Raw genomic sequence first — 23130 nt, forward strand, 5'->3', positions numbered from 1 at the left:
GTATAAATTACATTTTTTTCCTCCTAGATGTGAAAACAATAAACATTAGGCTATATTACATTACAATAGGCTACATATACAAAAAGAATAAGTTCTTAAAATATATTTGATTTAGTTAACAGACACAAGGAGGAAACTGTGACAGGAAATGTGTCCTATACATGAGTATCAGTTCATTTTGTCATGCCATATCTTGTATGAAACATATTTAATTGTTTTCCCCATGACCTACTTTCTCAATCTGTTGAATTAATTATTCTGTTTACCTGTTGCCTCATTCATTAGCTCATCAGGTCATTGGTTGCTACCTTTAATTAAACCTCAGTTCTCCATTTGTCTCTGTCCATTCTCAGTTATAATAGAGATTGGTGATGTTTCTCTGAGTTTGTTATTAAAGTTTTTTCGAAGTTAATCTCCACTGATGTTTGGAATATTACTCTATCAACATGTCACAAGTATTCATGTGTAAAAAAATACATTATTTCCTAATCCGTTTATGCTTTGTATATCTTTACACCCTTTAAATTTAGTTTACTTTTGAGTTATACTTTTTAAAGTACTTAAAATACTTTTTTAGCCGACTAGACGTGAGGTATGCAGATCCATGCGCAGGCTTTTATTCTTAAACATGAGTGATGGATCATACAGGTACAAACAAAGTCCAAAACAGAAGGCAGAGGGTTAACCCAATATACAAAGGCAAGAGGTCAGAACATAAATGAAACAGACTAGGGCTATGAACAGAGAAACTAGACTTAGACTTAAATTAAATAACACAGATGGCTCCTTTGATCGTAGCTATCACTGGAGAGAGATACTCGGCAGTAAATGAAAGTATGTAGCGTGTGTTTGACTGGATGCAGCGTTGCAATCAGGTGAGTGTGTAATTGAATGCAGGTGAAACCAATCTGTGCAATGGAGTATGGGAAATGTGATGTCTGTGTGGTGTGATAGCCCATGTGGGGAATAAGGACATCTTGAGAACAAATGGAAGTTTATTGACCATATTCGTGACACATTTTAACTTACGTATAATATACAATACACTTGGTAAACATATCATTTGCATAATTTAATTTTTGTGGTGTAACACTCATAATAGACTATCATGTGGCAAAAATATCCACAAGATGTCTAATCACATTTATTTGTTTGAACATACTCATCAGCCCCATGCATGTTGTCTGTGTTTTGAGTAAACTGCTTTCACAGTTGTTAAAAGTCTGAAAACTGAAGCCCTTATGCAAGTAATATATATTTTTTTACAATGTAAACAGTTTCAGTGACAGTGATTATTAAATCTGGCTAGACTGAAAACGTTCATTGATAATGTTAATGTTTTTTTTCTCTCTTTCTGTACGATGAAAATGTTATAAATAATAACTTTACATCCGTACTTTCACGGACATGACTTAAGGCTAGTCCCAGACTAAAATGCATGAAAATATTGTGCTCTAGTATATCTTAAAATACATTGTTCTGTCTCAACATCAATAAAAATATGCTAAAATCTCTTAATTTAACTATGGCCTGGTCTGACTTAGGCCAAGCAATGTCTGTGAAACTGGGCCACATGTTTTTCTTTTTAAAAATACAAAAAGATGGGTCTAATACATAATTATAGATCAACTAACATAATCTATAAAGATGCAAAATGCTTACATTCGAAAATCGAGATATATTCTGATATGGCTAACACATTTGAGAATCTTTAAATGGCAAGATTGAGTTTGACATTGATGAGATTGTTTCAAGCATTAGTACTTTTTAACGTGCAGCAGGTCCTTTTATTTAATAAAGATATAACAGAGTTTGTTAAAGGAAAGCTTGTCATATCCCCTTGATTATGACACAAGTCATATATCAATAATATTTCTATGTATACAATAAACGTCATTAATAAAGCCGGTCCTGGAAAACAGTTTTCGCTCGCATGTAAAGCCAAACTTTGGATTTTTAATACCGCACTGTTGTGGTTGATCTTTTTAACCTAACTTGTGGCCGGTTCCTCTTCGGGGCTTTGTTCTGCATTCTCTAGCATCTGCTTGTACTGGCTTTTGAAGAAACCAGCCTGGAAAAAAAAGCATTCGAAAAAATCAAGGTATGTAGACTGGTAAAAATGAAACATTTGAAACTGAACGTCCTGTATCCTAACCTTATAGAGGGCCAATGTGATGAGAGCAAGTAGCAGCAATCCTCCTATTACACCTCCAGCGATCTCTTTAGTCAGGTTCACCTCCTCATACACCTCCACTTGAGTAGCGATCTACATAAACACACACTGTGCATTAATCATGGGTCGCAGAAAGGGCAGTGGCTTTTTAGGTATTTGCTATATTTGAGAAAAATACATAGGTGGATCATATATATGCACGTTTAATCGTTAAAAGATTGCAATCTCGATTCGATCACATGTGATCTCTGTTCCTGACGGTGATTCTGTAACACAGTTTTAAAAAAAGACAATCGCATTGGAATATTAAAAACGTTAATGAAAATGTTTACTACTGTTTCCAATATTAGAATTAACACAAAACCCACCACCTCCGGGGCCCCCTCCTTTTGGTTAGCTCCATGCCCATGACTAATGCAATATTACCTCTGACAATCTTTCCATAAATATATTATTATGGTTTACATTTTGGTTGCAAAGGTATACATGACATGCATATGTTATATATATATAAGGTATATATAACATAGATATTGAAAATTATAATTGTATAGTTTTAGGTTTTAATTTTATTATTTTCAAGTTCTATAACATTTAAATGTTATTTTATAAACATTTTTGGCTAATTTGTAAAAATATATAAATATATATATATATATATATATATATATATATATATATATATATATATATATATATATTACCTGAATGGACGGTGCAGTTTTTTGAGAATCAGATGAAAAGAAAACATATTTGCTGTTGTCGTATTCCATAGATACTGAGCTGACCAGCTGAAAAACGGCAGCTCTGAGTCCGGTCTAAGAGAGGCAGATCATGACATTAAGAAATGATGACACAAAAAATATGAATATATGGTCAGTTTTATGATATGAATTTGCTTTAAATGTCATAAACCTGCTCAATCCATCCAAAGCTCACGTTGCGGTTATATTATAAAATCTTCTTTCATTCTTTAAGAGTGTCTCATCACAGCTGAACTCGGCACACACACTTACCGCACACACACACACACAGTTCTAACACACACACACACACACACACACACACACCATCCAGAGACGGAGCAGTGGTCAATGCTCAGAAAAGATAAAAAGTTACATTTATGGACTTGTTTATGTTAGATTATAATATTAATATAAATCACTCACCACCACACGATCTCTTTTAATTATTTCTACAAAATTTGTTACGTCAGGCTGCTTATCCCTCTGTTTTACACAGCCTGGAATCTAAAAGCACATACACTAGGTGTTTGTTTCTTTTATGATAAATATGCATCAATGTGGACCTTTTCTATCACACGTCATGTTTACCTGCATGCTCTTATTAGTCCAGATAGATTTATCTCCCAACATCATTGGTACTCTGAGGAAAACTTTGAAACGTAGTTCTCTAAAGTCATTTTCAACCTGAAAGAGGACAAGAAATAGTGAACTCTAGTTTTGGAGGAGATCATCTTTATTTAATTGCATTTTGTGTTCGTCGAATGGAAGTGTGCGAATTGTATTTCAGTACCTTTAGTATTTGCTTGACTGGTTTAGAGGTTTCAGCTTTCTGTGCAGTAAAATTTATGTAAAGGGTTGAATCTTCATGCCTTATTTAAAAGGTATATGCGTAAGACGGTTATTTAATAATAGCATATACACACAAACACACACACTGCTGGTCAAAAATGTGGAATCTTTAAGATGTATTTTTTTATGTAAACAATTTCCTGCATTTATTTGGTAAACCATGCAAATAATAATACTATATAATACCAAGATCCCAGAACTTAAAGGTATAAAGGTATGCTATAAATACATCTTTATCAAATAATCAGCAAAATAAAGACTAAACTGACTGGATTTCTTTACATTAATTCTTGTCTAATGAGATTTATCAGCCAATTAATAACTACAGCATCATTTTTATCATTTTTAAACTTTTTATGTTAAATGTAACCCTAAATTAAGCATCAAATTTCCCAGATTTACCCCAGAAAAATCCCAGATTTACCCAGACCATCAAGTGGAAACGTAAAATCCATTACCATATCTGGATGCTAATGTCTGTTGTAGAGGAACAGAGCACTAACCTTATTAAGGCAATATAGATGGCATATTTGACACCAATGCTTTTCGTTTTGAATAATTCGCTGGTTTGAGCGTGATTGTTCCCACTGTAGCGACGGAAGGTTTTGTTAGTCCTACTTATCAATTTCTCATATGTGAAGAGTTTCTCAACCATCAAATGTGTCATACTGTACCTGTTCATACTAGCATTAAATGTGACCTTTTGATCAAAGCTGCTTTCTTTATTGATGCTGTATGTTATGTGAAACACAGCCTAGAAGTGGGCACAGAGAAAATGAGTAGCGCTAAAAAAGAAAAATGCACAGGGCTATTTTAAAAGTGACCTCACCCGAGAGTTTGCTTTGAGGATGGGTTTGCTGATGTGGCAGGTGGTCTCTCCAAATGAGCCTTTTTGCTCACTGTCGGTAGATAAGCACTCCACTCTGCCCTGCTCAAACGGAAAGCGGCGCATGCATAAACCATCGTTCGGTAACAATAACTGCCATCTTTACCTGTTTAGATGTGATTCTTCTGTAGGATAGTCCAAAGGGGTAGCTGAGGGTGAAGAGTGTATTGTATGAGTTTTCTCCTCTGTTTTCCACAAACACTGTCACATTGATCTCCTGCATGATGCCGACCTCTATATTTGTAGATCTGGAATGCAGAAACAAAAAGAGAAAAAACAAGGTTGATTCCGGACTTTGACGCTGTTTCATCCTAAAGGATCGTAAAATAATAATGATAATATGCAACAGAAGGTTTGGGCTTTGTTTGGGCTTCCTTGTGTTGTTCATTGTTATGTCTTTTATTTTGTAATCTGATTGTGTCTGTGCTTCCCTTGCCCTCATGTTCACTGGTTTGTTCATGTCATGTAATTTTCACTGTTTAGTATATATTGCCCATGTCATATTGGAGTTATATCCTCTGTTTGGAGAATTTGGGTCAAGTCAAGTCAAGTCAAGTCAGGTCTGTATTGAATTATGTTTGTATAATAAATCACTGTTTAAATAAATCTGCCATTGGGTTATTCTAAACTCGCCTTAAGTGGAGATCAATACAAAATAATAATAATGATAATAGACTGAATTAAGAAAAAATGTCTTTGTAAAAGAAATAGCATGAGGCTGGAGGAAAAAAACTAAATTTCTTGGTTAAACGTAATGTTTGCTCACCCAGAGAAATTTAAATCCATCCTGAGGTCATCAACACAAATGTTATCATGTCCACAATTTCTCTCAAAGTCCAGCTGTGGAATGAAGATATTAAGAAAACATTAAATGACAACTAAATCACATGTTACACTAGACATGTAGAAGTTACTATGTTTAGATATACAATGCTGCTTAAAAGTTTGTGAACCCTTTTGTGAATTTTCTATTTCTGCATAAATGTGACACCAAACTTAATCAGATTTCCCTTGTCCTAAAAGTAGACGAAGAGGGCCTAGTCAAATAAACGACGCAAAACACTTAAAGGTGAACTTAGTGTTCTGTTCAGAGGTGTTTTTTTCACCTTGTGTCAAATCTTGTTTTATTCCAAATGATTTTCTTTCTAAAAGAAACTTTTTAAAGAATGTTTCAGCTCAATGTTTCAATAAAATCCAGAGTTTCGTTGTAATCACAAGCATAGACATTTTTCAAAACACCTGCTAACAGAAGGAAAGACTGTCTTAAAGATGGCATGTAGTAAATAGTGGTTAGTTATCCCTAAGATACGTGTGGCATTGCACTTGAAACTAAAATTGGTATGCTTTCTCTTACATTGTGGTCTGTGGTGGTCTTTATCCCGGCAGCAGTAGTGGTCTTATGTTTTGCAGTGAGGCAGTTGGTAGACCCTCAAAAGTGAATGTTAACTGATTGGACAATGGGTTCAGAGCATCTTCTGGGAAAGCCTGATGGGATACATATCAGACACATGCGTGTGCCATAAAATCACGATTTTCAGTTTGAGTTATTATTAGAAAGTACAACACTTATTTATTCTCATTATTTCTTACAGTCAGAATAACAGACTGATATTTAAAAGTATGAAAAAATGTTGACTTACGTCTATAAGGAAAGGATGATTTTCATAAGCTTCTTCATTGAGCTTAATGTTCTTTGTGAAACTGTAGATGCGAATTTTGGATGAGAAAAATGCTCGATATTTCTGTCGCTTGGCATCCAGCGTTATGTTGTAATTAATATTTGCTCTCAAGTCTAGATAATAAACATAAATAGACATTTTATTTGTTTAATTAAAATGCAGTACCGTTTAAGTCAGAGGTAATATTTTAACATTTATTATATAAATATAGTACAACGTTTGCAATCATTACAGTAAAAACAGTAATATTGTTATGTATTTTTATAATTTGAATAATTTTAAAGTGCTTTTTATGTCATTTAATGTTTTTATTTATTATAAATAAAATAATTTTTTTAAAAATGGATTTACACTTTATTTTGATAGTCCACTTTAGAAATTATATGCCTATAAGTAACTTTGTCTACTAACTCTCAGAGTGGATTGTTAGGGCAGGTTTAGTGTTAGTAGAATAAGTTAACATATACTTGCAAAGTTTCTGATAGTCAGTATGTTGTGGACCCTTCAAAATAAAGATATTAAGCAGTCTACTAATACTATAGATGTAGTGGCTGTTGAATGACTGAAGTGGGCTATCGAAATAAAGTGTTGCCAAAAAACTGACCCCCAAAATTGTAGTCATTTCTAACAAAAAAATGTAGTTTAGTGAATAAAATTGTGTTAAAAAGCTTAAGTCAGCCAATGCTGCTGATTATGGATTGTCATTTAAATATTGTGGTACACCACTATGACGTTACACATTGTACAACATGAAATAATATTTCTCATATTGGATAAACCTCTTATGCTTTGGCTGTATGGCCTCATGGTGAAACACACTTTCATGGTGTTTCTCAGCGACTGCTCTGTTTCAACGGTTGATATTTTAGGTGGGCTGTAAGTAACCCTGGTTTCCAAATTTCTGATGGGTCTGGACCTGAATGATTCACAGGTAACACATAAGAATGGTCATGACCGAATCTGTATTTTTGTACATTTGGAGTTCTGTGTCAAACAAAAGCACACCTGAGAAGCAGAACTTCTCCCATGGCCCCGACAGCAATATCGGGAAGGTTGTCTCCGCTCTGGTCTACAGAGAACTGACTCAATGAAATGCCAAAGAACTGCAAGCCTCGCTTCAAAGATGACCCAGCGATCCTCTGTCATCACATACAGGCAAGGAAAGAGGGAGAAAGAGAGGATTTCAGGACGGAGGGTCGTCAGGCAGAAAAGAAAAAGTTAAGGCGGCTACTACTTTATAATCGTCACTAACAAAACATAAACACTTGGAACGTTGCTCTGTAGTTATTGATTAAACAATAAGAGATTTATAATAGTTAACAACAAAACATAATATCAGTGTCTCTAATGCTTTAAAATGACATAATATAATGCGTTTTCATTCTAACAGTCTGGACCACAAAATATCTAAAAAGCTGAATAAATAAGCTTGTCCTGATCAAAACTTAATTGATATATTTACAGCAGGATTTTTATGGAACATGATATCTACTTAATGTCCTAATGATTTTTGGCATGTAAAATAATGAATTATTTTGACCCGTACAATGTATTTTTGCCTATCGCTACAAATATACCCCAGACTGGTCTTGAGATCCGAGTCACACTTGTGCAAAAGTACCAAAACAGAGGGTTTAACTGATCATTTGTATTTTTTATTAAAATTTTTCCCAAGCATTGCACCTGTGAATGTTTGGAATTTATTCCATATGCTCCTCCGTTGAAGATGTAGATGCTGCCCTGTCCGTCTTCTTCTAAAGGAGCTCCGATCAGCACATCCACGTAACCATCGCCGTTCAGATCTGCCGGGCTGGCCAGAGAAGAGCCAAAGCGACCCTTCTGACCTTCCTTTCCACCAGCTCCATACCGGAAAACTAAATACGACTGTGAAGAGCGACCAGAGCGGGAAGCAAACCAACAGTCAAATCTAAACGTACATCAGAACTGATTTTTAAAATGTTCTAAAACCTCTAATCCCCATCCCTTACCCGACGACTGGCGGTGTAAACAAACACTTTACCCTCCGGTCATGATCTATATGCGTTGGTGCCCGATACCAACAGGAAGTCGGATGTGGAGTCGCGGTTCACATCCACTGCACAAAACCTCAGCTCCAAAATATGAGCCGATCTGAGACTGAGAAAAGAGACAGGAAGCTGTATAGTTTCACATGCAAGCTTACTTTCTCTTGTTTGGGCGATGTGCTAATATTTTAGACAAATATGAGTTCTATAACCTTAGGAGAATCCAGTTCTTGTAAAATTCTTGGACTGTAATAAATGCTCGCAACAGCAACTTGTCCCTCATGCTTGTGTCTCGGTGCTCCCATGACTGCATACTTTGTTTGCGACACTGTCGTTATTGCCAAGGAATAACCTGTAAATAAAACAGAGCGTTAAAATAGTTGGATGTATTGATATACGAATGCATTTTGATATATATACGAGTCAGAGAAGAGATCTTACCTAAGTAACTGTCGTGCTGACTTCCTCTTTAAATTTTTATCATTTGATATTTGATCATCTTGTGAGTACAGCTGAAATCCACCCTTCCACTGGAAAGCTCCACTGCAGTCATCGTTATATCTTTCTGAATACATAATATTAGAGAGATGATCAGCTGCTCGTATTAGAAGCATAGAAGATATAATTCGGGCTTTTAACCAATGGCCACTATAAACAGAATCCTGCTTATCTTGTTTCACAGCACGCATTCAATTAATCCTATTCATAAACTCACAACTCATCCTGCAACTGAGTGTTATTATGTTATTATTTGCATATTTTTGGTAAGCATAATTAACTGGATGAATGCTGCATGTGACTTTTTTACGTTATGGAGGTTACGCTATGTCTCTTCTTTTTCAATATGTTACTTGGGTTTCTTTATATTTATTCCAGAAATTTACCAGCAAAGTGAAAACTGTGTGAAAATGTAAATCACAGTTTTTAATTTTTGTTTTATTTTATTTATTTTTTGTGTAATTCTAACCTGCATTCTAACCTAATCATACATGCAGCCTGAAATGAAGACAGTTTTTGTTGTATTCTAACTATATTTACTTATAACATCCAATGAAAGATATAACCCCAATATGTTCGAAAATTATTGACAAATACTAAATCAGTGATTTTTTTCCCCTGACATGCTGTTGGTGCTATTTTTCTTCCACTTGGATATTAAGTTGCACCGTAAATACAGCTGGGTAAAACGTTTGAGGCTGCAAAGCAACCAAATGTTCTTATTTTCTACGCACCCTGTATGTATTTCATATTTTAAATTTCGTACGATGCCTTTTTAAGTTTGGTGTAATGTAATATAATTACATTTGTTGTTAATGCCGCACTAAACCCGTCCTGTGCAAACTCCATCCGAGATGAATCACCAGTGGTCTGGGTTCCTAGCCAATAAATACAATAATAACACAGTTACCTACCTCATTATTATTATCATGACTATTATAAATCAGAGCAATGCACACGGTACATTTTTCCTCTCCATAAACATACCTTCGATGGCAATAATGTTCTCTTTGAGTTGCTCACGGATATTTTCCAGCGCGTCAAAGTTAGTGACTCTGAACACATGCTTATCGGAGGGTAAAGATGCAATACTCTGCAGCTCCCTAATTGCATTATTGCTCCGAAAAGCGTTTCCAACCTAAGAAAAATGTCATGTTCCATAAATATAATGTTTATAAACATCTGGCATAATTTATTCGACCTCACGTCGTATGTATGATTTCCATTTTCCATTTAATTTACACGGTGAACTAAAATCTCTTCCAAGACTTTAGGAAGGGCAACATATCGATCTTACCCCAATAGCGTAACGTGTTATATCTTTTTTTGTGCTTGTTGAACAGCTTCACTCAAATAAGCTGAATCAGTTGATTCACCATCTGTGATAACAAGCAGGACTTTTCTGGCTGATGGTCTTGCTCCTCCGCTACCAACGAACAGCTGATTCCTGTTAATGGACAATATGCAATATTTAATAATAGTTTATTGATGCAGCTGTATAATGTATTAACTGTATAACATATGTGTTCTTTTAATTATGTTATGGTTAACTGGAATCTTAAAAAATCTCAGAAAGCATGTCTTACACAAGTGTTCTTATAGCACTTAGTGTATAAGTCCATCCATCCTTGCTGTTGTTTTATCGAAGTCACTGCAGCTTCCCAGTACTTTACATCTCTGACTTGAAACGTCTCATGAATCACACAACCTGTAGAAAACTGCGCTACGGCAAACTGCAAGACAGAAAGATAGATAGATTAAGTTCATGACGGTAAAACTGGTGTTAAAATCATATATTGTCTAGAACATAATAAATGCATCGATTGCCGTACCTTTTGCATCCTGGTCTATAAAACTTCTAATCATTTTTATAACAAATCTCTTCATCTTAGAAAAATCAACATCATTTACACTTCCAGATCCATCCATTAAAAAAGCGATATCTATTTGCGATTTTGGACATTCTGCGGGTGGTGGAAAAAAAAAATCGTATTTTCATCAATCCGAAGCTGCTCGGCAGTAATAATCGTGTCATATACGGTAAGAATCAATACAAGTACCTCTCAGAGTCCTCGGCACAGGTTGGCTTACAGAATTTTTGAATTGATTTTTAAAGCACATGCCATTGTAAGTGGTGACGTCACAGTTCTTAGGTATGGTCGGACCACAAACCTGAGAGAAAAAGCGACAAATGCCATACATAACACACTCTAAACTGGACACTAGCGTAAAACTTAGAGGTAACCGTCTTTATTTTTGTTTTGGAACACTGCGTTTTTATCAGTTATTGTTTTATATGTTCTGCTAAAACAATCTGAAAATATAAATAATCTTCAGTCAAAAGGCAAAGGGCTTGGGCGTGTCTTGCAATAGATAAGATCAGATAAAATAAAGATAGGGCTGTGGTTTTACATCTTTAGAAATAGCATTTCTTAGCAATCCTTAAATATCACTTTGCAAATACCAGACGTGGCTTCAAGCTGAAACTGAAAAACAAATATTGTCTAAACAAACTGCCGCCCAATAATTTATTCTAGCTGATGTGAGAGACAGCCTAGCTTCTTTATGTTTACAGTATTCGTTCCACTCGAACGACAAAACACTATTATAAGCTAAATCGCTTGTAAATCAGAAAGCTATAAAAGGAGGGCGTTAGTTTTGAACTCTGGCTGGTTGTGTTCTTGCCCAAATATTTATTTTGGATCATATTCAACCAGAAAAAGTTACGGACAGCAGCTTTAAATGCGAGCAGATATATTTGTAGTACATTCTTATTTTTGTGATAAATAAAAAATGGTAAAAGCTATATAAATACACTAATTAAAAGCATATTTTTACTGAACTACCTGTGTCACAATCAGGCCTCTGTGGCTCTGTCTGATCGCCACCCGAGGGCACCCTCTCTTCACCCAGGACTTCATTACCCATAACCCTTACTTAGGACTAATCACCTCCAAGTGTGCCTCATTATCTCCACCCTTTATAAGCTGTGCCCAGACTCTCAATAGTTATGAAGTCTGAAAGTCTTGTGTTTGAGTCCGCCTGAGTATGTTCCTGGTCTGTTTGCCGTTTTTGTGATTCCCTGCTGCCCGAATGCAATAATTATAAGCAGGATTTATAATAATAATAATAATAACAACATTCTTAAATATCTCATATTTGCATAATGTCTATTATGGCTCTATTACACAGTTGTCATTTTGCATTGTTAATTGCCTTCAAGCTTTGCATGAAAGCAATTGCTAAATGAATGAATATAAATGTAAACGCATTTCAGCAAATTGCACATTTTAGTATTCAGTAACGTTAACTATATAAAATGGAGTTTCCCAGCAACAAAACTTTGGCCAGTAAAAATAATGAGGGGTTAGGGTTAGGGTCAGGTTGAGTTTTAAACATTGAAAACGTCTTGGTATTCTGTATATTGTAGGTTATAAAGACAAATAGCAAATCGCAATTTCTTGATGTTGTTAGCTTTGCAGAATGTCCTAACTTTTCTGGAAACTTACCACGGCTGTTGAAAACTCAGGATTTACAGACATTGAAAGTCCAAGAGACATGTTGACAGCTTCTTTCGGAACTTTGATGAATAACAAAAGGAAATATTATCACAAATAATACATATAATAAAATATTTGGAAGCATTATATAAGTGTGTGTGTGTGTGTATATATATATATATATATATATATATATATATATATATATATATATATATATATATATATATATATATTAGCAAAAACTAAGTACCATTAAAGACCAGTGGTGAGCAGTTTTCTCTGGTGACAGGACAGTCATAAATCTTTCCTCTCTGAGTTTTACTGTATTGTATTAAAGGATCACTAACAAACAGACTAGAGAAGAAGACAGAAAGAACATGAGAACAGACTAAAAAGAAATCTGTGGCATTCCTGTCTGGGTACAAGGGTTGAGTAAGAAGCAATTGAAAGACAGAAATGTGGACATCAGCATGGTTTTTGTCAACGCTGCGAAATATTTTAGTCTACAGAAAGAGGAAATTAATACTTAACCACTGGTGGGATTCAAAGAGGTTTTCTTTCAAATTGCACCACAATAAAGTTAGAAAAAACATTTTAACTAGAACAGTTTGCATTGCCTCGCTCGACCTGCGTTACAGTGACAACAGCAGCTATTTGTAAAACACTGATATAATTGCTTTGCAGTACCTTCTGACTAAAATGAAAAGCAGAAACAAAACTGATATGAAATGGAAACTCAGATTTATGTTTATTTTAGTATTTCATTTTACTTAATTCATAATTTTTTTCACGCACCAGGGCTTTGATATCCACATCAGTCTTGGGGTTCGAATATCCTTGTTTTATTCAAGCGTTATTTCAAGTGAGCTCACCTTGCGCCTACTTTCTGTATCACTTTATAGCCAAAGCCGGTGTTTTCATTGTTTGTGAAGGTCTTCCGCGTCACAGGATCAATGTTGAAGGCCGTTAATAGATAGCATGCTAACGTGCAAAAGAAGAAGCGATATTTAAATGAGTTATGAAGTACTTTCCCGCAGTAACAATTTGTTGCAAATATTGCACGAAAAGTAAGATTTATTTGTAATAATTATTCGAATTAAAGTTATAACCCAGATCAGTGACTACACCGTAAAAAATTGTTAAAAGCGGCCATAATCTGACAGCAACATACTATTAAAATAGCAATGTACTGCATAAAACAATGCACTCTGGGCAATATTTTTGCCATTTAAAAGGAATTACTGTTAATTTACAGCCAATTTTAACGTTGCTCCACTAAATGGCTTGTGATGAAAAGTCTCCCGCCAGCTGAGGAACCAATGAGTAGCAGAACGGGGGCCAGATAACTTAAACACTTTACAAGCCACTATACAGCAAAAAACATTCATTTACTCCCAAATCATACAAAAAACATGCTACAACAAAAAAAACTCGTGATATCAGCACTAGTTATTAACATTTACGCTTACAAGGTGTATATAGCATTTGGTAGCATTTCATTGGTCTCTGGTTTCAGTCGCTTCATTGGCGTTAATGCACTTAAAGAAAGGTGCAAAGGTCATCCTGGGGAAGGTTACCTCAAGAGCTTTGGATAAAAGCGTCTGCAAAATGACTAAATGTAAATGTAAATGTAAATGCAAAAGAACAAGGGCGATCGTCCAGAAAAATTCTCCACATAGAATGCACATGTCTACACACTATTGAAGAACCCAGTCGACCTTTAGCTGTAGGACTTTATGTAGGTCAGATGGCTTTCCTCTTGTTTCTGTCTGTGTCGTTTTGACAGACTGATCTTGCCACATTAAACCACAAAGTTAAGTTAAAGTAACAGTGTGCTAAAAAGAACAAAAGCAATGCAACCTTTAAAAAATGTCTCGGGAGTCAAAAGGAATGAAAATCTATCAAATCAAATAGACCAGCTGATAAAGACCAACCACAGTTGTTGCCACTGTAGTCAAAAAAGTAGTGCAGATCCAAAAACGTTAAAAAATTCTAAATGTTAAAGTGTTTTCATACCCTTTAAGTGTTTGTTTGTTTAGATCTTTCAATATAATGCATTTTAAATAGATGTGTGGCTGACAGAGAAAAAATGCTTTTACTATAAATCTAATTACAACAATCGTTGTACAATAAAGCCTTAATTTAAAGTAGCCCATTTGATTTAAATAGAAATAATCACAGAAATTTAAAAAGCTGTTGAATAATTCAAAGTATGAATACTGTAGATTCACAAACGACTGTTGTGGTATTTTATTGTACATTAAAAAAAAAAAGATTTATAATGTATTTGGCTGTCTGGTAATAAGCTGTAAAATATTTTCATAGTATGAATACTGTAAAATTATAATAGATTGCTGTGACTTAAACCTTAAACTGCATATAAATAGAATTTGTCAGGCCATAGTTAAATTCTGACATTTATGTGACATTTATAAAAATGCTTATATATCTATATATATATCTATCTCTATCTCTATCTCTCTCTCTCTCTCTCTCTCTCTCTCTCTCTCTCTATATATATATATATATATATATATATATATATATATATATATATGTATATATATATATATATATATGTGTATATATATATATATGTATATATATGTATAAATTGAAATGCTTATTTTTTAACAAATAGAAAGGGTTTCACTTTATTTTGATGGTCCCCTTTTGAACATTCTGTTGAAAAAGTAACTTTGCACCTACATGTCAAACTTACTTTCATTCAGTGTCAGAGTATTAGCAGACTGGTAGGGTTAGTAATGAGCTGACATGTTCTTGACAAGTTACCTATAGTCAGTAGAATGCCTGTTTGCAGATCATCATTCATTTAAGAAAATCTCATAGATTTTACAACCTGTTCAGTTCACAGCAAGAACACAAATGAATGCATGGCTACTATCATAAAATTGCAGGGAATTTTAGCATAGCTTATGCGACCAATTTAGAAGTTGATCTTACCGTAAAATAAACACAAAGGCAACAGGAAATTCCAGTCCATTTCTGCATGAAGGGTGAGACAAATATACGTTACGATATGATACTGAGCTGCAAGTATGAGTGAAGGATCTTTGTAATGGAGTGATGCATGTGACTAAAGGAAGTACTACTGAGAAGCAGATTATACCAATATATCACTCAATCTCTCTTTTTCTCCCTTATTGCGATTTATTTTAGTCACAGTAATGGGAAAAGTGTGTTTGTTTCTCAGAGAGCTGACAGATCATTTTTTTTGCATTTTGGAAGTGCTACTTTGTTTACCAGAAGTCAAAATCAACAGCAATTGCTCTGGAATAAAAAGTAATTGGAACAGAAATGCCAAAGGAAAATATAAGCAACATCAACTAAAAAAGCTGAGGCAGTTTTAAGAGTTTTAAAAATATCATAACCTACAGTTCTGCAATATATTATTCTCATCCTAACTTTTTACTCAGTGTCTGACCATCTGATACCACTTCTTTTCGGCTGGAGTACGATTGGGAACTACAGGCTTTTCACTTAGTGCCTAAATCTGATTAGTACCAGTCCTGAAAACTTGCTGGTCTCAAATAAAAAGAAAAACCTATGATGTCAGGAGGAACCCGAAAAAGGTTCAAACCCTAAATAATAATTAACAGCGATTAAAATATTTTGTTTTTTGGCGGACATATTTGCCATAGAGAGTGTGAACTAGATCTTCAAAACCACGAGCAGCAGACATGTAACTCGGAAAATGGACATTTATTCTACCATAATGGTATTGCAAACTTAGCAAATGTCTGTCTTGTATTATCTTTGATTTCCTTTATATAAGCTGTGTTCAGCCTTCCAGTCTTGGCCGTTCACGTCTTTGAAGGTTGTGTGTGATGTTGCACCTTCTGAACTGTTTATTAAATGGTGTTAAACTTTTGTCTTGGCCTCCTACGTGTCTTGGATTACACGCACAGTACTCAAAGCAAGTTATGCCTAATTAAAACCACCGAGTATCACGCGATTGCTGCCACATTCTGTATGGCAGCCACTTTTCGCCCACTGAATAGAAATGCTTGTGACTTTTTATCAACAATCCAGCTTTATTTTTTATAAATGCGTGATCTAAACTCTTCATTTGGATTATTTTCTGGAGAATTGTGAAGTATAAAGTCAGAATTTCAATAACAGTGATCAGAGGATTTGTGAGTTATAAAACCATTATTGTGGTGATATAGTCAGAATCACAGAATTATAGAATTGGGTTCACTAAGGGTGTAATACAAATATGTAATTCTCACTATAACTCATAATTCTTTCTGTAAGACCTTATATCTGTAATTCTGACTTTTATAACTGACAATCCCCAGCTATATTTCTAATAATTCTGACTTTATATCTTCTAATTCTGACTTTGAAACTTTTATAATTGTGAGTTTGTATCACAATTCTGAGAAAATATATGCATGTTGGATCAGGTCAGTTGAGGATGAAAAGTCACCTTATAAAGTAAAAAAGTTACAAAAAAACCAAGTTTCTAGCTATATAAACAAAACTAAACATAAATTCAAACATGAGTTAACATATTGATTCTCTGTTGTTTTGTTTAAGTTAATAATATTTAATATCATCATCTTATTTTTAACTTCTGATCATTCAAAGTATTTAAAGAGAGACAGTACAAGGGCAGAATACTGATTTCAATGCAGATATTTATTTCTCTGTATTGCCTTCTGAGTCTAAAATGATCACATTTAATCCACGTTTGATTTACGTTTTTGCCCTTTTTGGTTTCTCCGTCTGAGTTGTGCTTTTTCTTATTAGTGTAATCCTAATATTCCCTAACTGTATCTGCTTTCAGAAGCCATATACTGACCATTTTGCACTGACTTACACACACTCTATTCAGACTTCCTCATGTACTTTTGCGTTACTGAAGCCATAACTTCTTGCACAAGTGGACATTAGGAGCATTTACATAATGTTTACACATCGTATACAAACATGTAGGCATTTTCAGATGTGCCCGTTTAACATACGACCTACCATCAGACTTCTCTTTTAGATAGAAATATAGATCTTTGCTTGCAGACTTTGAGCTTTATAACTCTGCAGATGTGTTCTGCTATAAGTTTTCTGACTTTTGCACAAGCCTCCTTGTCAAGATGTTTAGTGTATAGGATGTAGTCAGGCCTTCCTTTATTTTGAGAGTTATCAAGTTGATACTGTTGGGTCATTCATTGAGCAGTGAATTTAGCTAAGTTGATGGCTTGCTTTAGGAAGGGGGTGCCTATAAGCTAAAATATTCCACTGACTATAGCTGCCAGTCTGCTAATATATAAGTACTCTAATGAAAGTTGGTTGGAAGCTATTTTTGCTGCCATGAATCGAGGAGGGTGCACAGTCAATCAACCAGTCCCACAGAAGTGGAGGGTTTCAGTCTCTCAGGTTTGGACATCCCAGTAATTTTAGCCCAGATCAGGAGAACCATAATCTACTCTTCAGAAAATGCAGACCAACAGACTTAAAAACTCCACAGGGCTCTATATGAGCATATTAAATAATGGGGTGATGTATAAAACATGACATGTATTTGCGGAAAGGCTTTACCTGTAGACAAGAACTCTTCTGTCTATCAAGAAATTGTAGCAGCGCAGTTTTAGGCCTGCAGAGTTGCATCCTCTGCAACAATGACCTTTGTGTACACACAAGATCAAAGTTAAAGTGTTTGGTCATATTGCACCTAGCACATATGGTGAGCTTCTATCAAGCATATCCACTAAGCACTTTCAGCAAAAAGTCATTTACATGTAGTGTGTTTTGTGATCACTCTGAGACCTGAGTCACCTCATGCAATTCTAACTTTCATGGCTGGGTGATATAATGGCTGCCTCAGTCATGAGCATCTAATCTCATATTTGTATCAAAACAGTACAATGCATTGGCTTGAGGTCATGCAAAACAATAGCAGTGTGGACTATGTCATGCTCACACGACGAACATGTGGTCAGCAGCAATATGATGACACCTTACATGCATCATTCTTTCTGTACATCTTAAAGAAGTTAAATAGCTGGCCATGTTGGAGAAAGGAGTCTGATTCTGGATCATCAGAACAATTATAAAGGAATACACATAAATACACACAGGAAATAAAAAAAATACAGAAAGCGTAACCCCAAATGCACTAAATGGTAAGTATTAGTCACCAACAGATGACACTGAATGAAACTGTTTCGTTGTTGGAATATAATTGGCATTTTTGAATGTTATTCACTTGGATAATATCTTTTCAATTATTAAGTACGTTTTGGTTTTTATATTATTTTGCTATATGTGATGATTTGTGGGTGCGAGAACAGGCTATATAATTACTCTGCATCAGCTGCCTTTGTAATGCTCTTCTGATACGTGCTTCTAATTAGTCAAAATTAAGTCTATGATAAAATGCTTTCCTTTTCAACTTCTCTTATATGACAGGCTTTCTGAGTTGCAGACAACCCTAAAACAACTGTGTGCTTGATCATCTGTCTGACTACCTCCCTTTATCTCAACACAGAACACATTGTTCATTTCACATAAAAGGCAATAACTCATAAAGAAAACAACTCTCTTTCAAACAGGAAGCTATGAGTATTGTTTGCCACCAGGTAAAATCCTATTAGCCTGTAGTATTATACCAATGAGTGAGGTCAAGCATCCGCTGTCGCTCAGTTCTCTGGAAATTGTAAGCATAAGCTGTACCATAGTAAATCTATCTTACTTATACCATAGTATAAAACAAAGAAACACTCAATTCTAACTTCTATGGGTTATTCCATGTAGCTGCCACAAAACAGTGCTATTTCTACACCACCATGTGCTCACGGTGTGTACTGTGGAGGTACTCCATTGGTACAAGAAAGAGGGTACATTTAAGAATGGTTTTAAAAAAGAAATGCAGTGGATGCGCTAGACATTAAAAGTGACTTTTATGTTACAAGGATTTTTCTTCAGAAATGGATAACGATCTTTGAGTTTTTATATTTATGCTATATTAATGGTTTCCAGTAATACATATTTTCAACATAGCTTTTGTTAGCTAACAACGCTTTCCAGCTATGTATTCTTGTATAAACCGTAAACTTTATAACTGCATTCGCAACCTCAATAACACATTATCTACAGAAGGGTATTTATGTGTATATATTTGATAATCGAAGAAGAAATCTTTGACAAATGTCAGCATCACCAACTTTGCTGACGAAGCCTAAATTAATTCAAGGCATTTTGTCATAGAAGTAAAATATGGTAAAAGAGTGGTGTAAAGTAGACATTTTGCCATGAATTATTTCTTGATTACAATATATAAGTTAATGTAAATATTTTTTGATACTTGGGTTATTGTGCAAAAAATGAAATGAACTGTTGAGAGATGTGAACTCTACTGAGTGTTACGGGCTGCTATTGTGCTGAATAGATCTCTGTATTTTGCAAAGACTAAAGTCTCAAAACCGATTATTAATAAAAGTTATGACTTGTCCACACCCCACCTAAAGGCAGTTCACTGCCCCCCTTTTATAAGTGACATGGTGGGTTTTATTTTTATAACACCACACACCAACTATTATTCTGACTGTGAGTATTTGCCACGGTTTGCTAGATGTTCTGTGTGTCATTGTGAAGTAAAACTACTTTGTACACAAGGCCAGGACACAACACTAGAAATTAGTGGATTAAGGTTGTATTTGCACTGATACCTTAAGCTGTTCCATCACAGATATTAGAGCACACATTGCTTGGAGGACAGACTCTAAACCTGCTGAGGCAGTCTAATGCAAGGTGGAACAATTCTATCTCTGCAAGAGACAGTCTGAGTACTTCTGACTCACAATCTTTATAATATATTACGTTCTTTTTAAAACAACCTATTATACTTACTATTAATATACGAAGTTTTGAACAGTGAAGGGTAGTGCTTGTTGTTTGTCATTACCGATCCTGAATCAAGACATGGTGTTATGTTTACGAGGAGCACGTGCAACCGACGCCCAAAAGAGTCACCTAATGGATTATCAAATGGCGAGTTTGTTAGCCTTTTCTCAGGCGGAAGGTTGCATTTGTAAGAGCTGACATACGTCGTCAAGCCTAGTTGTACATAGTTAACTGAGCATTATATTTGAGAGTCCTTAGACATAATAAAAATTAACACTTTATTAAAAATAATGGTTAATTTATAGCAGTTGCTATTCTAAAATAAGATCTTCTTTATGATGTATGCAGCCTACGAATCGACATCTGGAGGATAGTGCGATAATCACAGTGCAATGGATGGCTGGCCAATCAGAGCACACCTCGTTTTTTAAACACTGAGCTTTGTACCAAATTTTTTACCTGTTTCAGGCGAGGGCTTATAGGGAACTTCTTAAACCACGTAAGCACATTTGCATTACAAATAATGTTTTATATAATGCCTCACCTTGCCAAAATACTTTTATAGATATAAAAACATTTACATAAATAAACCTTCTCCATTTGGTTTAGTAGTTAAAATGAGTGCACAAATATCTAACAAATTAAATCAAATGTTTGGATATTTAATTTACACTAGTGTTATCTCATCTATCTATCTATCTATCTATCTATCTATCATAATATATCTATCTATCTATCTATCTCTATCTATCTATCTATCTTTTAAAAGCAGTAAAATATGTTGTGGTTCCTTTTCAATGAAAAAGAAGATTGATATTATTACATGGTGTAATGATTTTAGGATCTGGCGATTCAAACTTTAGTGTAGTTAAAAAGTTTTCTTTTTGTAACATGCACCTGCGAATCATTCAGGTAGTGATGTTTTCTGCCAAAGTTCGAGCTAAATATCATTGATCATTATGTACATTATGACCCATTTTATGATATGCAGGTGCTGGTCTTGATGACCTTTTGTAACATTTAGGTTAAGGGGTCTGTACACTTTTTGAACCTTATTTTTACGACACACATCAGTTAGGTAAAGTTCATTTCTATTAGGTCAGATTTTTTAAAAGCATCCAACACATGCGCACACACACACAGAATCACAAACAAGCGTGAACACCAAACACTCAATCACACACCGCACACACACACACACACACACTACGACACAAACATGCACACATAAACAACCTAAAGTTAAACATTTAGAGTGTATAAATTTTCTAAATAAACTCTTTATGGAGATTACAGAGGAGCTGACTCTACAAGAAGATGAAAACCAATATGAACAAACAATTATATAATTTTTGCTGTTGTTGTTTTAATATCATTTTTAGATCTTTCAAGCAGAATCTTAGATTGTAAATTAGTTGTCCTCAAGTTGTTTACAACTAAATTAATTCTTAAACAACGTACTACAAATGTCTCACAGGATCTTTACAACAGATTAGACTTTCTTTCTCACTTTTAAAATTTATGATTAACCATGGTGTTTAAATGCCAGCATATTTACTTTTCCACAGCCTATGGTGGATACTCTCCCACCACGCACCTGTATACAAAGTAAGCACGAATCACAATTAAATATATATTATAAAGAAGTTTTGACAGTGTGCATATTTTTGATAATTCCAAGAAATGTTTAACTCAGCTTTCCATTAACTATAGCAATGCTTCCTCAATTCCAATCCTGGGGAAGGAGCTGATGACCTTGATGGTGTGTCAAGGAGCTGTTCAAAATGTTTTTTTTAAATATGCTGGTATTTCATTTTCCAGCGTGACTATGTGTGTGTTAGATTGCAACAGCATTAAGTCATTAGTTCTGTTGGGCAGTGTAGTACAAACCAAATGCCAAACTTGAGGCAACAATAAGTAACATTCCATACACTGTTATTATGTTTATCAAATGCTTAATCATTTTCATCTAATATTAGGGAGTAGATGTCATGCTGTAGATTTCTATGTGTTTGCATCTCACTCCATCTAGTCTCTACCAGTAAGTTATTATTACTTCATATGATTTTATTTTTAAGGAACAGAGATGGGTTTGTACTCTACAGTGTTGCATTTTGGGTAAATTGCAGTCCGTTACTGATACCAAATTACATGGCAAAAATGTAGTTAGTAATGTAATCCATTACATTGCACATTTTTATAGGTAACGTAATCTTTGACTTTTATTTATCATTGATTTAAATAGGATATTTTTAGCATATTGATGAAAAATACACAGAGAAATAAAATATATTTAATTTGTTGTAATTAACAGCATGAAGTGCATTAAACATTTCTTGTGAAGGAACTGCAGATTTTTTTTTTTAATAATGCATTATGCATTCACTGTATTAAGGTGTATTATAAGGTAAGTGTTACCATATATCTTAGAGTATATCAAATAAATACTCAGTCTTTGGAAATTGTGGACCGTTCTACTGTTCACCTGACCTGTATTAAAGCGTCCTGAGAAAGGGACTCTTGTTATGAAATACCAACAGACTGATGTCATTTTTCAGAAATTCTGTCGGCGTCGCTCTGTTCCAATGACAGAATCAGCGGAGTTCTACACGTGCATGTAAGCGCTGCTGCAATTTTACCATAATGGCTAAATAAGGAACAGATTTTACATACAAGCTGCTTGTTGTTCTTCTGGCTACAGCCACAAAATATCATCAAAATGAATGACACTATTAAGCGAGCAGGTTGGACACGCACTCTTGGATTAACTGTGTGCTCTGCTGCCATCGGCAGCTTTTCAGTACGTAATGGCTGTCATTAACGCACCCACAACACTGCCGGTTCATAATGAGACCTGTGAGAATGGGAGTGCAGCTCGAGTCCAGTCAGGTGACTCTGATATGGAC

The 23130-nt window shown here is 34.8% G+C and overlaps 1 protein-coding gene and 1 pseudogene across 1 annotated transcript in view; both read right to left on the reverse strand.

The window, feature by feature from the left end:
- Nucleotides 1–1843: 1843 nt before the first annotated feature.
- On the reverse strand, nucleotides 1844–19202 carry LOC122362002 (annotated as a pseudogene).
- Nucleotides 19203–23041: 3839 nt separating this feature from the next.
- Nucleotides 23042–23130, reverse strand: part of LOC122362003 (sodium/potassium/calcium exchanger 3-like) — a 6673-nt gene continuing 6584 nt past the window's right edge. Inside the window, exon 11 of the mRNA XM_043263240.1 lies at nucleotides 23042–23119. Coding sequence (XP_043119175.1) covers nucleotides 23042–23119 — 78 coding nt within the window. The remainder of the gene's footprint in view (nucleotides 23120–23130) is intronic.

Source organism: Puntigrus tetrazona, chromosome 17 (genome assembly GCF_018831695.1).
Source record: "Puntigrus tetrazona isolate hp1 chromosome 17, ASM1883169v1, whole genome shotgun sequence".
NCBI classification, from domain to species: domain Eukaryota; kingdom Metazoa; phylum Chordata; class Actinopteri; order Cypriniformes; family Cyprinidae; genus Puntigrus; species Puntigrus tetrazona.